The 15,027-nt window shown below is 37.4% G+C and overlaps 3 protein-coding genes across 3 annotated transcripts; 1 reads left to right on the top strand and 2 right to left on the bottom strand.

Moving 5' to 3' along the window:
• Positions 1–133: 133 nt before the first annotated feature.
• LOC124644298 (gastrula zinc finger protein XlCGF26.1-like) lies at positions 134–4,947 on the bottom strand. The gene is made up of 5 exons (XM_047183591.1): positions 4,716–4,947; positions 3,154–3,307; positions 2,573–2,695; positions 1,722–1,871; positions 134–1,291 (listed from the first exon to the last, which is right to left on the bottom strand). Exons 1-5 carry the CDS (start codon positions 4,860–4,862, stop codon positions 147–149), a joined length of 1,719 nt encoding a protein of 572 aa, XP_047039547.1. The 5' UTR covers positions 4,863–4,947; the 3' UTR covers positions 134–146.
• A 1,154-nt stretch (positions 4,948–6,101) lies between these two features.
• LOC124644255 lies at positions 6,102–7,179 on the bottom strand. Its single transcript, XM_047183510.1, has 2 exons — positions 6,739–7,179; positions 6,102–6,509 (listed from the first exon to the last, which is right to left on the bottom strand). The coding sequence occupies exons 1-2, from the start codon at positions 7,056–7,058 to the stop codon at positions 6,299–6,301; spliced, it is 531 nt and encodes a 176-aa protein (XP_047039466.1). The 5' UTR covers positions 7,059–7,179; the 3' UTR covers positions 6,102–6,298.
• On the top strand, positions 7,176–13,979 carry LOC124644253 (zinc finger protein 37 homolog). Its single transcript, XM_047183509.1, has 5 exons — positions 7,176–7,760; positions 8,600–8,738; positions 9,435–9,536; positions 12,421–12,690; positions 12,974–13,979. Exons 1-5 carry the CDS (start codon positions 7,602–7,604, stop codon positions 13,963–13,965), a joined length of 1,662 nt encoding a protein of 553 aa, XP_047039465.1. The 5' UTR covers positions 7,176–7,601; the 3' UTR covers positions 13,966–13,979.
• The last annotated feature ends 1,048 nt before the right edge of the window (positions 13,980–15,027 follow it).

Raw genomic sequence — 15,027 nt, 5'->3', positions numbered from 1 at the left:
TCAGTGGCGAAGTGATAAGTTTTTTTATTGAATTCGTTATAATCACAATCACTATCGTTTTAAATAGACACAAAAATATTTTTTTCTAAAAATATTTACCAAGTGATCAATTCAAAAAACAAAAACACCAAAATATCTCAAATGATTTATTGTATACTAAATTCTAGATGATGAGTCTTCAAATGTCCTTTCAAGCTACATTTCTGTACAAACGCCTGTCCACAAACCGCGCACGCGAACCTACGATCATTGTTATGAATCCTCAAATGTTCCTTCAAAGTTTTCTTCCGCGCATAAGACTTTTTACAAACAGAACATTCATATATTCTCTCACCATTATGTTTAACCATATGAACTCTCAATTCGTTGTTAGTAAAACATTTATAAGAACACATTTCACATTGAAAATCTCTCTCTTCTAAATGGTCTCGCTTCATATGTCTAGACAACGTATACCTGCGATCGAAACTTCTATCGCAAACATTACATTTGTACCTTAAAGGAGCAACTCCGTGCACTTGGGCCAAATGTTTTTGCCGCCTAAAGTACTCCGCGAAACGCTCCGGACATTTCGTACATTTGAACCTTTTCATTAGCTTATGGACTGTGTTCACATGGTTCTTATGTTTCTGTCGCGTCGTGAAAATTTTTCCACAAACTTCACAAGGAAAATTACCACCAATATGCATACTTTTTGTGTGTACTTTAAGTCTGTATTTCGTTACAAATCCTGACCCACACTCTTTGCAAACATAGTTCCTAAAATGTACATTCATATGCCGTTCTATAGAGCCAAAAGTTTCGAAATTAAAACCACAAATTTGACACTCGTGCACTCCACTTTGAGACAACTTGAAAGGAATGACTCTATCTGTAAACTCTAAATACATAGCCTTTTTATGTACATTAGTTAAATGAGATTTTAATTCGTTTAAATTCTGTATTTTTTTATCACATAGAGTACATGCTAAATCTGTAATATCGACATAGACAACCAGGCATTCAGCGCCGTAATTTTTTAAAACATTTTTTATTTCTGTTTTTTTGTGTGCATTTGTGTGTTCGCGAAGTTTTTCAATGTTCTCGAAGATATTTCTGCAGTAAAAACAAGGGAAGCCGGTACGAGACTTGCTTTTGAACGGAGTAGCGTTCGAACATTCTAGAATCGTTCCTACGTTGACAATGTGAGCCAGTTTCTCTGATATGACGGAACGACGGTGACTGCTGGATACGCGACGGGTTTCGTGGTCTTCTATCAGTTTAAGTATCGTTTTTGGGAATACTTTTATATCTGGAAGTGAGAAAATAAGTTTTAATGTTTTAGCCACGAGCTCTCTGGGAAAAGTCTAGACAGATGCTATTAGTACCCCAAAGTAGTATCTTTAAGATATTAAAAAGTTATCAAATAAACCGGCGGAATAAACAAGGATTCCGTACCATTATCTAAAAACAAAAACGCGTTTTCTGCATGAGAGCCCCCCAAAATATTTAATTCTACTTTTCACTATTTGTTGTTATAGTGGCAACAGAAATACACGGTATAACTCAGGGTTCAAGATAGAGTCAGTTAGCTTTGGGGGCAGAACCCTAAAACAGCTCTACAACAATACAAGCATAATTAAGGGTGGTAGATGTTATGACTGTACTACTGACTAGTCCCACAACCTTAACACAATCGGGGGTGATAAATAATGAGTGTACTAATGACTATTATAACTTACTCTGCAACATATCAAGCTGTCGACAGTATTCGGGACATATTTCCGGCAGTTGTTGTCTTGTCGGAAGCGGCGGCGGCGGCGCACGCGCAAACCTGCCGAGCAGAGCCGCCTCGCGCTCTACCAAGTTATCTGTAGTGTCTGATACGTAATCTAGAAAGAATATAGTTATTTTAAACCGAGAATAAGTTTAGTACCTAACTGAAAAGTACGACATTAAAATATATAGATAATGTTTTAAGTACCTAAATTCTCTGATATTATCATTCACTCTGCAAGTTTCTTTCAGTTCAAATGTAAACTGACAAACTTTTTATTGCAAAATATAATAAAGCTTCGAGAAAAAATATATCCAATTGACTGCCTCGTTGGTCTAGTGGTCGCAAGCGCGACTGCTGTGCTCGAGGTCTCGGGTGCGATTCCCGGGTCGGGCCGAAATCGCTTTGTGGGTTTTCTTAAAACTTTCACAAAGCAGCCTGTAGTCTGGAAGTTGGTGATTGATTCACCCGTGCATCGGAGAGCACGTAAATGTCGGTCCTGCGCCTGATCTCTTTCGGCCGTGGACGCCATTATCCAATAGCAGGTTGGACATCCCTTACTTATGCAAGAGATTCCACTGACAAAGATAGTTCATAGAAGTGAAGTACCTAATAACTGTGAACCTTGTTAACGATATTTTGCTGACATAGCTTGGTCAAACAATGTTTTTTTTTTCTTTTTATATAAAACAGATTGCCAGGATGCAATAAAGACACATCAAAATTAAAATATATATATATATATTCCTTCAATATCGGATCAGATAAAGTGAAGAGGCCTTGCGACCCTCTGTAAAATAATGAGTATAAACTCACCACTAAGCGCGAAGTCAGACTCATATTCCTCCACGTCAACATCTGCCTCAGCTTCCTCCTTCACGTCGGCTGTCTGCTCTAGTTTAACATCCAAAGTGCTCTCTAGACTGTCTTCTACTGGCACTGTTATACAAGAAAACGTCTTATAATTATGGTATATCCAGCTTGGATATAATATGGCAGATATAAAAAGCACAAATTATAAGAACATTTCTGGTATGGTATGCCTATAGCAGATGTACACAAAATTTTGCAACAATAATTAAAATTTTACTCAATAACCAAGAACATAATGTATGTGTAATGGGATTTGTCACTATTTAAATGATTGTTGTGCTTCCATAATATATCTGAGATTAATTGTAAAGACTATATAATTCTTTGCACATTTACATAACATACATTATTGTCCTATTTTTGCTGTTTAATTACTTCATACCAAGAGTTGGGTAAATAATGTCCCAAAAAATGGATTCTACTATGGATAGAAAAATCAATTTTTGCACCATGGCCATGTCTGCTTTAAAATTGGTCTTACATCAATGACTATAGAAATCAGTCATATAACAGATTAGAATTACCATTAACAAACACAGTATCCTTATCATCAGCAGCAATGGCTTGCAGCAGCTGTCTCTCCGTGCTAGCCACCATCATACGGAAGCTGGTTGCGTCCCGCACTCGCTGTATGCATGTTGAGCATATCAATGTAGATAGCAGTGAGTTTGTAGATAACTGTAACAATTAAACTTATGCTTAAAGCTTTGCCTCACTAGGACGCCATGGCGACGTCGCCAGTGGCGCAGGTCTGGCTACTTCTAGCTACTTCTAGCATCCGCAGGTCGCCAAGTCGAGTGGCCATGGCGTCTCGACAGTCAGTTGTTTAAATGAAATAAGTACTATATTTCGAGTGAGCGTCACAAAATGGCGGCTGACTGGCGACCACACTGGCGACTGAGTGAGGGAGGTGCGCTTTATCGTGTACATTATAGTGGCAGCCGTGGCAACGTCGCCAAGCTGCCAGAGTAGCCAGAAGCCACGTAGGAAGAGGCTCGTGGCCACGCCTCTAATTTGGCGACGTTGCCAAGCCGTCGCCAAGTGAGTTGGGTTCCATACATTTCAATACTAACTGCTTGGATACGTAGCCGGCGACGTCGCCATTGACGTCCTAATGAGGCAGGGCTCTTAGACTTGCTTAACTTATTACACCTTGTTATAAAACGTGGTTTTAAGAAGTATCCGCTTTAGTAATAGCTTTAATTCATTGATTTTGTTCAGGACGGTAGTTTAAAAGTGGTACAAAAGCTGGTACTTTTTAGGGTTCTGTTCCCAAAAGGTAAACCGGGACCCTATTTTTTGCTTCTCCGTCCGTCCGTCTGTCACCAGGCTGTATCTCATGAACCGTGATAGAGAGCTGAAATTTTCACAGGTGATGTATTTTTGTTGCCGCTATAACAACAAATACTGCCACGAGAATGTATGGTGATGGATACCAGAAAGAAACAGTATGCGGCATGGAAGTACGAGAGGCATGTAAGCGAGAACTGGTATGAAAGAGAATTAGAATAGAGTAGGCGCCATAAACATGGCGGATTTGGTACAAATCTTTAAAAAAAAAAAAACAACAAATACTGAAAACTTGAATTAAATAAATATTTTGGGGGTTCTATCAATAATGGTATGGAACGCTTCGTGCGCGAATCCGACTCGCACTTAGCTGGTTTTTTTTAAACCACGTTTGATAATAAGATGGATGTAGTTTATCAGGTTTCCATATCGAAATGGTAAAAGAGAGCCATATTACTGGCTCTGTTGTCAGTCTAACATTAGACAGTATCTCATTAAACGTGATTGAATTAATTGTTTAATGTTAAATTGGTTTATATGCATTAGATGTAATTTTTGAGAATTTAATTTAATACTAACATAAGGCTCAGTTATACTAACACTATAAATATGTAGAAACTGAAATAAATTCGGTTTCTTAGGTGTAATGAGTAGTAATGAGCTTAATTAATTGCGGATAAGGCATAGCAATTAGGAGCAGTAATTTACGATAGATTGTTTTCATATAAAAGTGTAATAAAATTCAAGACAAGAGATGTAAGACTCGAAATTAACAAGGATATGTAAATAAACTTACAAATAAATTAAAGGTTTCCATAAAAATATCGAAATATACTTCGCGTATCCCGTTGATGTAATATTCCTTCATTATATCTCTGTGGTGGCCTTTCGCTAAGCAACAACGGCATTGTCCGTAGCTCGCATTAGTTTTACTGCTTTCCATTATTTTCTTCTGTTATTTTAACACAAATTAAAGTCAAAATAAACAAACAACACAAAATTATAATGGGCCATTGACACTTGGTTTGACAAGTAGTTTTTTTTCGTATTGTTGTTCGATAGTGATGTGTGTAGGGTTTTTTATCGAAAATACGGTTTTTAGCACATTTACGGTTAACTCCAAAGGTGAAATAATATAAACATTTTGGAAACATTGTGTTTTTTCATAAGGACTATTGACTATTGAGTGCCAGAAAAAAGGCCATCTTTGATACCTACCCGTTAACACTTTGAAACCCATATCAAGCTTTATTTGACCATGAAAATAAAAACCCAGTGATAATGTAGCCTCCCATCAGTAGAATTCAAAGAGTAAAGTAATATATAGGGAAAAGAGAGCCCACTCACGTGTTATTCTTGCAACCCAATTTGACAATGCGCCATCTTTCTCTAAATTGGCCCCGAACTACCTACATAGCTATAGCTATAAAAATATTATAATTATGCATCATATTCATAACATTTTCTATTAGGGTAAGTAGCACCATATAACTATAACATTGGTTATCGTTATAGTTACATGGTGCTACTTACCCTAATAGAAAATGTCATCGTTAATATAGTAAAAGGTCGAAGGAAAACAAATAATTATTATATATTACTTTTTATTTACGCGTGTATGCGGAATGCAAAAAACCGCCATATTGATATTATTATGATCGGTTTTGTTAAGTTACTTGGAATACTGACACCAGGTCTTTTTAGATGAAATTTGATATTTGTGCTTTTTTAAACCGTATTTAATTTATTCGCCTATTATATGTTTTTTTAAAGTGTCTTATATTTTCCTCATACTTTTCTCTAATTAATATTGCATAAATAATTTTATATTAACAAACAAAATCGATTATAGTGTAGTGCCATCTGTTGGTAATTTAAGGTATCTTTTAGATAGTAAATAGTTTCCGGGCCAAATAAAAGGTGGCGACTCTTCGTTTACTTAGCTGTCAAAATGTACGGAGTGTCCTCCCCCTGGTAGAATTTCTCTAATAAAATTGGTTCAGTCGTTATGTTTTTCTCTTTACTAAGATTAGTTGCGGATTTTTAGATATCCAGCTCAAGAACTGCCAGAAGGTTGTAATAAGCCTATAATTTTACGCATCCTATTCTTACCGACACTTTTTCTGTAGTTTCAATGTAAAATGATGACCTACAGAGAAACAGATGAAATAAAAAACAAAGGTAGTTTTGAAGCATTTTTTAATATCAAAAATTTAACTTAACTTTTGTAATTTGTTTTCAAGCTTAAAACTAACAGTATTTTATGACAACAAATGAACTTATCATATACAGTTAAACTTATCCAAAAAAGTTATAATTTTAATTACAATCACTTTTGCCTTACAAGACATTGGAATAAAAAAACAAACAAAAGACAACTCAGTTAGTTTTTTTATCTAACAAGTCTACATAGGCACATTCAATGAGGTCTTCATCCTTTACGCCGAGCTTGTTCTGAAGGTCACGGGCGATGGCCTGGCCTTCCTCCAAGGTCTGCTCAGGACGGAGTACAACCTCTAACTCCATGTAGTTGCCTAAATCTTCTACAGTGTCTATGTGTATGCGGGTTTGGTCTACCATGAAGAGTTTACTGAAAAAAACAAAAGAATTTGGAATGTTTTTTTTTAGGGTAGATAGTGAAGTTCAGTCTTACCCAGGAGTATTAGGTTGCCTAGGTTACCAGGTTGAGAAGGTCAGATAGGCAGTCCCTCCTTGTAAAATTCTAGTACTCAGCTGCATCCGGTTAGACTGGAAGCAGACCCCAACATAGTTGGGAAAAGACTGGGCAGATAGTAATGTATTTTCAAATGTTAACTCACCGTTCCTTAACAACTCTGCCTCGTATTCCTAAACATTTCTTTAGCATATCATCCAATAATTTAGCCTTTTCTTTTTCTTCAACCGAGAAATCCAATAATTCGTAGTTGCTAAGCTTAGGTCCACCCTCGTCCGATCGATCGTACCTCACCAGCGTGGCCGACGAATCTTCATAAATCCTCATTTTCAACCGACCTTCATTAACTTTATAAAATGTATCATCTTGATTGATTATTTTCGCCGGGCCACCGCTCAATTCTTGAGCGATTTTGCAAATGTTGTCGTAATCGGTGATTTTCGCTTTTATTTCTACGTTACGCATTGTAGTATATTTTGTAAGTCTAGGGATAACACTTTGCTGAAACGCTGGTGCCGAACTGCTAATTTTTGTTGTGAAAAGATTATGAACACGAACGAACAGGAATGAACGTGTTTTCCCGCCGAATAATGGCATTTTTCAAAAATATATGAGACAGTTACTTCTTCGTTCTGTAATTACTTGGGTATAATATTTTCAATCACCTCGCATTCTTTATTACTATTCATTATTGCTGCAATCGATAGTCCATTTAGGTGGTAATGTAGGAAATGGAATAAATTAATTACGAGTGTTTATTTAAACTATCTTTTATCAGTTTTTGGTTTATGAGAATAACTAAAAGTTATTCCTAAACGGATGCAACTTCAAGATTATTTGTCCTTTTCTTGCGACGACTACGTTGCGTGGTAACGACAGAGAAAGAACGATGTTGTTTATTTTTATTTTGTGTAAATCTGTCAAATCTGTCAAAAGTTGAAGGAATGGTCTATCGACTTCTGCAAAAATGAAAAACAAAACATTTTAAAGGGTTTTTGAATTAAAACAATGAATGTGGACAGCACAGAAAGCTGGGCTTCGCAGCCCGATGTATGCCGCTTGTGTTTATCAACGAGCGGGACGTGGGATGTGACTGCATCTTATATTACGGAGGTCGGAAATAAGGAGGTTTATTCAGAGTTGTTGCAAGATTGCTTTGGTATATCGGTACGTAATCGTTTTATTTAGTTTCCTACTCCTGTTAAATCTTTATGTCTCATGCTATTGCCTATAAGAATTTTTGTTTTTTTTTTTCTTAGCCTGGATTGTACCACTGCTGGGCAAAGGCCTCCACACATCTCGATCTTTTGAGTGTTCTCACCAATCATGGTTGTAGGCGTCCAAGCAGTCCAGCTATCTCTTCCGAGGCCTACCTACCATTTTCTTTTTTTAATTCTGGTTTCAGTCCTTCAATAAATATAAAGTAGACAAAAAATTTAACAATGTACATCTGAACTAATTTTACACAACAGAACTAGGTTTTAGCTTCTTTTCATCCAGCATCTGTCTATAGCTATACTAATGATATAAAGATTTTTTTCAGTGTCAGATATACCATTTATCGATTCAAACTATATCTAGTTTTATCCAGTTTCAAATAGAAGTCCCCTTAATAAATGGGTGGAACCACTAGCAGAAGTGGTATTATCATCCTCTGAGCCTTTTTCCCAACTATGTTGGGTTAGCAGAAGTGGTATATAGTATACTAGCTTCTGCCAGCGGTTTCACCCGCATCCCGTGGAAACTACTTCCCGTACCGAGATAAAATGTAGCCTATAGCGTTCCTCGATAAATGGGCTATCTAACACCAAAAGAATTGTTCAAATCGGACCAGTGGTTCCTGAGATTAGCGCGTTCAAACAAACAAACAAACTCTTCAGCTGTATAATATAGTATAGATAACTTTTTACAATATAATATCTTAATAATTAATATATATTCAACATACAACTTTATAACAACTAACTATATTTTGTATATTAAACAATTTTACAATTCATTTCCAGTTATCCCACCTAACAGAATGGGGTCCGAGCAGAATGGCTTGTGCGGTGTGCGTCAGCCAACTGAGAGATGCCTACAGCTTCCGGAAGCAAGTAGAACAAGCCGAGAGACTGTTTGTTACATACTGTGATAGTAGGAAAGGTAATTTGAACATTATTTGTCCTTATCATCATAGACGCATATAGTATTTAGTGTATTTATATATATATATTTATATATATATATATATATATAAATAAATATAAATATATTATATATATATATAACATATGTATTTAGGTTAATGTTGGTAATTATTTTTAGTTATAGCTTCTTTCTTTTTTACACACTATCTGCATCTCTTCTTATTATAACTCTCCCATAACGGGCCTGCTGGAAGAAATTTCTCTTGAAATAAGCTGTGCCTATGTACTATGTGTTCTATCTTTCTTTTTTTCTGTATTCTGTGTGTGTATCTGTGTACATGAACTATTAAATAAATAAATACATTTAAAAGTGTAGGTCCTGACTAATGGCTGACCAGCTTTTGGAAGTAGTACAGCTTATCTGTCAGAATAACGTATAGGCTAATTTAATCTGGATCGGGGAGTAGTAGAGTAGTATAGTCAATGACGCATTGACGGATGGTCATGGCGGTTGGTCTCATATAAGGAGATCAGCCAGCTGCTCAATACATATACTAGAGCACAAGCATTTTAGCAAATACCATGTGCATCTTCTAGGTCTTCACTTGTTGTTATCAAATTATTTAGGAAATTAATTAAAAACAATTTATTTTTATTAAGTAATTAAATATGAAAAAGTTTTTTGTAACATTTAAAAAGTGTTATTTTAAAGTTTCAGATATTTTCAACCCTCTTACAATAAAAACTGAGTTAGAAGTAGGAGATAACTTGGACAGTCCTAATTGTGTAAATAATGAAGCTGAAGACAGTGATGGTAAGTTACATTTATAGTACATCATCCTCCATGCCTTTTCCCAACTAGATCGGCTTCCAGTCTAACCGGATGCAGCTGAGTACCAGTGCTTTACAAGAAGCGACTGCCTGTCTGACCTCCTCAAACCAGTTACCCGGGCAACCCGATACCCCTTGATTAGGCTGGTGTCAGACTTACTGGCTTCTGACTACCCGTAACGACTGCCAAGGATGTTCAAAGACAGCCGGGACCTACAGTTTAACGTGCCATCCGAAACACAGTCAATGGTGTCTAAGATATACTTAGAAAGTACATACAAACTTAGAAAAGTTGCATTGGTACTTGCCTGACCTGGAATCGAACCTACGCCCTCATACTTGAGAGGTTGGTTCTTTGCCCACTAGGCCACCACGACTTACTAAGGCAGCGGTTCCCAAATGGGGTTCCGCGGAACCCTGAGGTTCCGTGACAGGCCCTCAGGGGTTCCGTGGTAAATTCAATATTTCCATATGGTAAATCGTTTCACTTTTGACAATATTAAATTATTATTCATTTTCAATTAAATTGTTTTAAATATTGCATTCTAAGCTACATCAAGCAAATTAAAGAAAAGGTGAAGGTTGTGACGTATAAGGAAGTTCAGGAGTTGGCGCTAGATAGGTGTAAATGGAAGGAGCTGCACCGACAAGAGCTAGGCTCTTAAATTAATGATGATGATTGCATTCTAAAATTCCATTTAGGCACCATGTAGGTGGGTACCACTCGGGAGTGTAAGTCTCGTACTTTCGCGACAAGTGGCGGGAAGGCCACGGCAGCAGATAATTTAATTCCGTTTTTTACAAATTGTAGATTAACTTAATACATCCAGGTCTTCGGCAATCGGCAAAAGTAGGTAGCGAGTCGGCCAAAAATCACCGCATTTTTTGGGCTTATTTCATCGCCAGGATCGTTTTCATACATACAGGACGTGAAATGACACGGCATACGAGTATTTCCAGTGGCTATTTTTACCATGAATCAAAGTGTGACATTATTTCCAATTTTTGCACCTCCTGGAATCCGAAAATTTCGCGCTCGCTTCGCTCGCGACTCCTTGTTACGTGTAATGCTTTTGTGTTCGTTTAATTGCTCAAGTATTCAACACCGAAAAAATTTCGCGCTCTTCCGTCGAGGTTTCCTTTGATGTTTATTTTTTATTCCTCTGGTTCAGAAAAAGCAAAATCGCTGTCTTCGCTAGCTGCTTATTCATTTGCATTTGCTTTTTTGTGTGGATATTGTACTTTTTGAGACTTTATTGATTTACAGTGGTTTTGTTTATTTTGTGTAGGTACATACTTAAACTAAAAAAAATTCGCGCTCGCTTCGCTCGCGATACCGGCTACCGCTAAATGTCTTTCAATGCTAGCGGGTGCTTGGAACTTCTTCTTTTAGTTAAAAAAATCGCGCTCGCTCGCCTCGCACCTGTACAAACCCAATCTATTTGTTTTTGCGTTTACTTTGTCAGCCTTCAATTTGAAAACTATTCACATAATACACAAAGTCAAGGGTGGCTAAATTGGTTTCTGGTCCGTGTGGCAGATAGCCATGCTACGCCTGCATATAATGTCTCTCACGCTACGAACCGTACCTAAGTGTATTTACGTCTTTAGTTTACTTCTTACTTAAGCTAAGGTTCCGCCGAAAAATGGTGAAACGAAAAGGGTTCCGAAGCCAAAAGAATTCGGGAACCGCTGTACTAAGGTATGTAAGGATAGTAGAGAAGTCATAATGAAGGTAGGTCAGGCGCCTTCATAATAAACATACTCTCATAACCCGATGGGTCGGTAATCCGACACCACCGGAGAGAGATCTGGCGCAGGACCGACATTTACGTGCTCTTCGATGCACGGGTGTATCAATCACCAGCTTCCAGGCTCCGGGCTGCTTTGTGAAAGTCTTCTTAAACCCACAAAGCGATTTCGGCCCGACTCGGGTATCGAACCCGAGAATAGTCCCTTCTGTATGAGACCTCGTGCTCAGCAGCCGCACTTGCGACAGACCAACGAGGCAGTTTACAGCGGGGGGCTCAGTCTCCAAAGCATTTCCATGTTATGTAACGTTCGTGCGAATGCTCGGTGTTATGTTACTGGTAAATGCTAACGACAAAATGTTACACCAATACGCTTGACGAAATGTTACACCAATACGCTCAACGAAATGTTACACCAATACGCTCAACGAAATGTTACACCAATACGCTCAACGAAATGTTACACCAATACGCTCAACGAAATGTTACACCAATACGCTCAACGAAATGTTACACCAATACGCTCAACGAAATGTTACACCAATACGCTCAACGAAATGTTACACCAATACGCTCAACGAAATGTTACACTTACATTGTTGCTTGCTCGTTGGTTTGTAACAAACAGGAGAGCGTGCTCGACGTTTAGTTCGTAAAAGGATGAAACTCTAGAACATCTCATAGAGCGGCTCGTTGTTCTGTTACAAGTAAATTTTGTAGTCTATACTCACCTTAACAAGATGTTCGGATGTCAAATCAGAACCAAAAATTGGTCTTGATTGAGTGGTGTTATTTTTTAATAATGGGTGGGCTTCATAGAAGGCGTGTAAGGGTGGAGCTTTTACCCAGCAGTGGGACAGTATAGGCTCAATGAATAAAAATCTATACTAATATTATAAAGCTGAAGAGTTTCTTTGTTTGCACGCGCTAATCTCAGGAACTACTGGTCCGATTTGAAAATTTCTTTCAGTGTTAGATAGCCCATTTATCGAGGAAGGCTATAGGCTACTTTTTATCCCGGTACGGGAAGTAGTTCCCACGGGATGCGGGTGAAACCGCTGGCAGAAGCTAGTATACAATAAAACTTCTATTTATTTTTATATTCTCTAATTTCAGATGACAATAAACAAATTCTGCAACCAGAAGCAGCCACAGAAAATCAAATTTCGGAAATGCACAAGAAAAAGAGTCAAAAAACCATTTTGAAAACCAAAAGGAAAAGAAAAAAGATGATTTTGAAAGAAGACATGGATTCGGATACGCCTATAGCTGAGTTTTCAAAGAAAAATGTGCCTAAAGAAGTAGTGTATAAGAACGAAAATGAAATAGCGGGTTCTTTGCTTGAAGAAGCGAGTAAAGATTTGAATACTGCAGTGGTTGAAATAGGTATGTCTATTAATTTATATTTTCTATATTATTATAATAATAGAGAGGTTTTTTTGGTTTGCACTTAAGTGCTCAGAAACTACTTGACCGATTTGAAAAGTTCTTTCACTGTTGGAAAGCTACACTCTTCCCGAGTAACAAAGGCTATATTTTATACTGGTACGGGCAGTAGTTCCCACGGGACGCGGGTGAATCCGTAGTTTTTCTCTACCCTAACTAAAGGCTCTGAAACGACTTTTTTTTATCTGGGTGGTTAGTATCTAAAACCTTTTTTGAATTTCAGGATTTCGGCACACAAGACCTCAGAACTTGGTCAAACAAGTTTCCGAACGTAAACGAGTCATACTTACATGCGACACAGTTCTAAGAGACACTACAGCCTGCCCCTTCAGGCATCACAAGAGTTGGTTCCAATGCTTCTTCTGCCAACAAGACTTCATGGAAATCAACCTCCTTCGCGAACACATGCTGAAAACACACGCCGACATAGACGTAGAAATAAAAAAAATAAAACGTTACCCCCGCTCCCTTCAAATTGAAATTTCAAATCTAGAATGCCGCCAGTGTCATTTGAATTTGACAGATGTCGTTTCGATGTGCCGCCATTTTGTTGAGGTGCATAAAAAGGTTATTTATAACGAGTGTATAGCTGATTATAAAGTTGATACTAGTCCATATTCGTGCCATATATGCGGCCAACAATTTCATGTTTTTAGAACTTTAACTACACATTTAAACGAGCACTACGCTAACTGTATATGCGATGTATGTGGAAAGTCATTTCTAAATTCGAAACGTTTAAAAGTTCATAAACGAACGCATGAAAACGGCCATTTTCCCTGCTCAGAATGCGGAAAAATACTTAAAACTAAGACTTCTAAAGCCAATCATATGGAGAGTGCTCATTCAAAGCGTGTAATAAAATGCCAAATATGTTTTAAGCCTATGAAACATTATAACGACAGAATTAAACATATGTCTGAGGTACATAATATAACGCATAAGTTTAAATGTCCGATTTGTGGCCGAGAGTACAATATTAAACATTATTTAGCTACACATATAAGACAGACGCATGGACAAAAGAATAAGAACTGTTCAGAGTGTGGTATGGCTTTTATAACGAACCATGGTTTGAAGAAGCATATGTTGAAGCATTCTGGGTTGAAGCCTTATAGTTGTAATGTTTGTTGTAAGTCGTATGCGAGGAGTTACACGCTGAGAGAGCATATGAGGGCCCATGATAGCGAAAAGAGGTTTGCTGATAATGAATGAGTACTTATGTAAAAGTTTTTTTTTTACAGAGTTTTCACACTAGCGGGTTTTCTGCTCGTATTTTGTACGTTCAGACTGAATGTGTCGTGCGTATACGCTGGGTTTTTAAACGCGCGACAAAAATCCCGTTGTGTGAATATGCGCTCTTTAACCTTATTAACAATATTATAGAGAAAAGTTCTTGGAAACTGCTAGTCAAATAACTTTGCCACTTTAGTTTAAGATATGTTGGACTACCCTCCCCACTCAGAGTCATTTAATGGTTACTTAAGCCATTCCTTAGTGAAGGATTTGTATGACATTCCGTCACTAAGGAGTCACTTAAGTAATCATTAAATGTCTCTGAGTGGGGAGGTTAATTACTTTACTTACTTATTTATTTTATTTATTGTTTAAGTTTTCCCACAGCTTGTGTATCACAATATAGAAAAACATGCAACAGCCATGAACTATTCCTACGAAAAGATTTATTATTGTTATCTTACAAGTTATTCGGATCAAAATAAAATAATCAAAATTTCTGAGTATAATTCATCTAGATAGATGATACCTACTATAGTTATGTATGAAGTTTAATTATCTACTAAGCTGTATAAGAAAACAATATTTATTCTGTAAAATATATAATCAAAGTTTTAATGGCTGGCTTTATTCTTCAATAAGTTGTTGCAAGAGGAAACTATACCAGACGAGTGGTGCAATAGTTTCCTGGTGCCCATTTTTAAGAACAAGGGTGATGTGTTGAATTGCAACAACTATAGAGGAATAAAGCTAATGTCACATAGTATGAAAGTGTGGGAGAAAGTTATTGAAAGGAGGCTGAGAGAAGAGAGTGATATCGCACGAAATCAATTCGGTTTTATGCCTGGTCGGAGTACAACGGACGCTATATTCTGTATTCGCCAATTGTGCGAAAAGTACAGGGGTGCACACAAAAACTTGCATATGGTGTTCGTTGACCTCGAGAAGGCATATGACCGGGTGCCTCGTGAGGTTTTGTGGTGGGCCCTTGAGGAGAAAGGTATACCAGGGAAGTATGTGCAGTTGATCCGAGCGATGTAC

Source organism: Helicoverpa zea, chromosome 29 (genome assembly GCF_022581195.2).
Source record: "Helicoverpa zea isolate HzStark_Cry1AcR chromosome 29, ilHelZeax1.1, whole genome shotgun sequence".
Taxonomy (NCBI): domain Eukaryota; kingdom Metazoa; phylum Arthropoda; class Insecta; order Lepidoptera; family Noctuidae; genus Helicoverpa; species Helicoverpa zea.
This window is presented reverse-complemented; position numbering and strand designations above follow the sequence as displayed.

Coding starts and splice junctions, on each gene's coding strand:
- LOC124644255 (XM_047183510.1), bottom strand. CDS start 7,058: ATGCGTAACGTAGAAATAAAAGCGAAAATCACCGATTACGACAACATT. Junction 6,510..6,738: donor GGCAGAGTTGTTAAGGAACG/GTGAGTTAACAT, acceptor TGTTTTTTTCAG/TAAACTCTTCATGGTAGACC.
- LOC124644298 (XM_047183591.1), bottom strand. CDS start 4,862: ATGGAAAGCAGTAAAACTAATGCGAGCTACGGACAATGCCGTTGTTGC. Junction 1,872..2,572: donor GTCTGACTTCGCGCTTAGTG/GTGAGTTTATAC, acceptor TATTCTTTCTAG/ATTACGTATCAGACACTACA. Junction 1,292..1,721: donor ACAGCTTGATATGTTGCAGA/GTAAGTTATAAT, acceptor TCTCACTTCCAG/ATATAAAAGTATTCCCAAAA.
- LOC124644253 (XM_047183509.1), top strand. CDS start 7,602: ATGAATGTGGACAGCACAGAAAGCTGGGCTTCGCAGCCCGATGTATGC. Junction 9,537..12,420: donor TGAAGCTGAAGACAGTGATG/GTAAGTTACATT, acceptor CTCTAATTTCAG/ATGACAATAAACAAATTCTG. Junction 12,691..12,973: donor TACTGCAGTGGTTGAAATAG/GTATGTCTATTA, acceptor TTTGAATTTCAG/GATTTCGGCACACAAGACCT.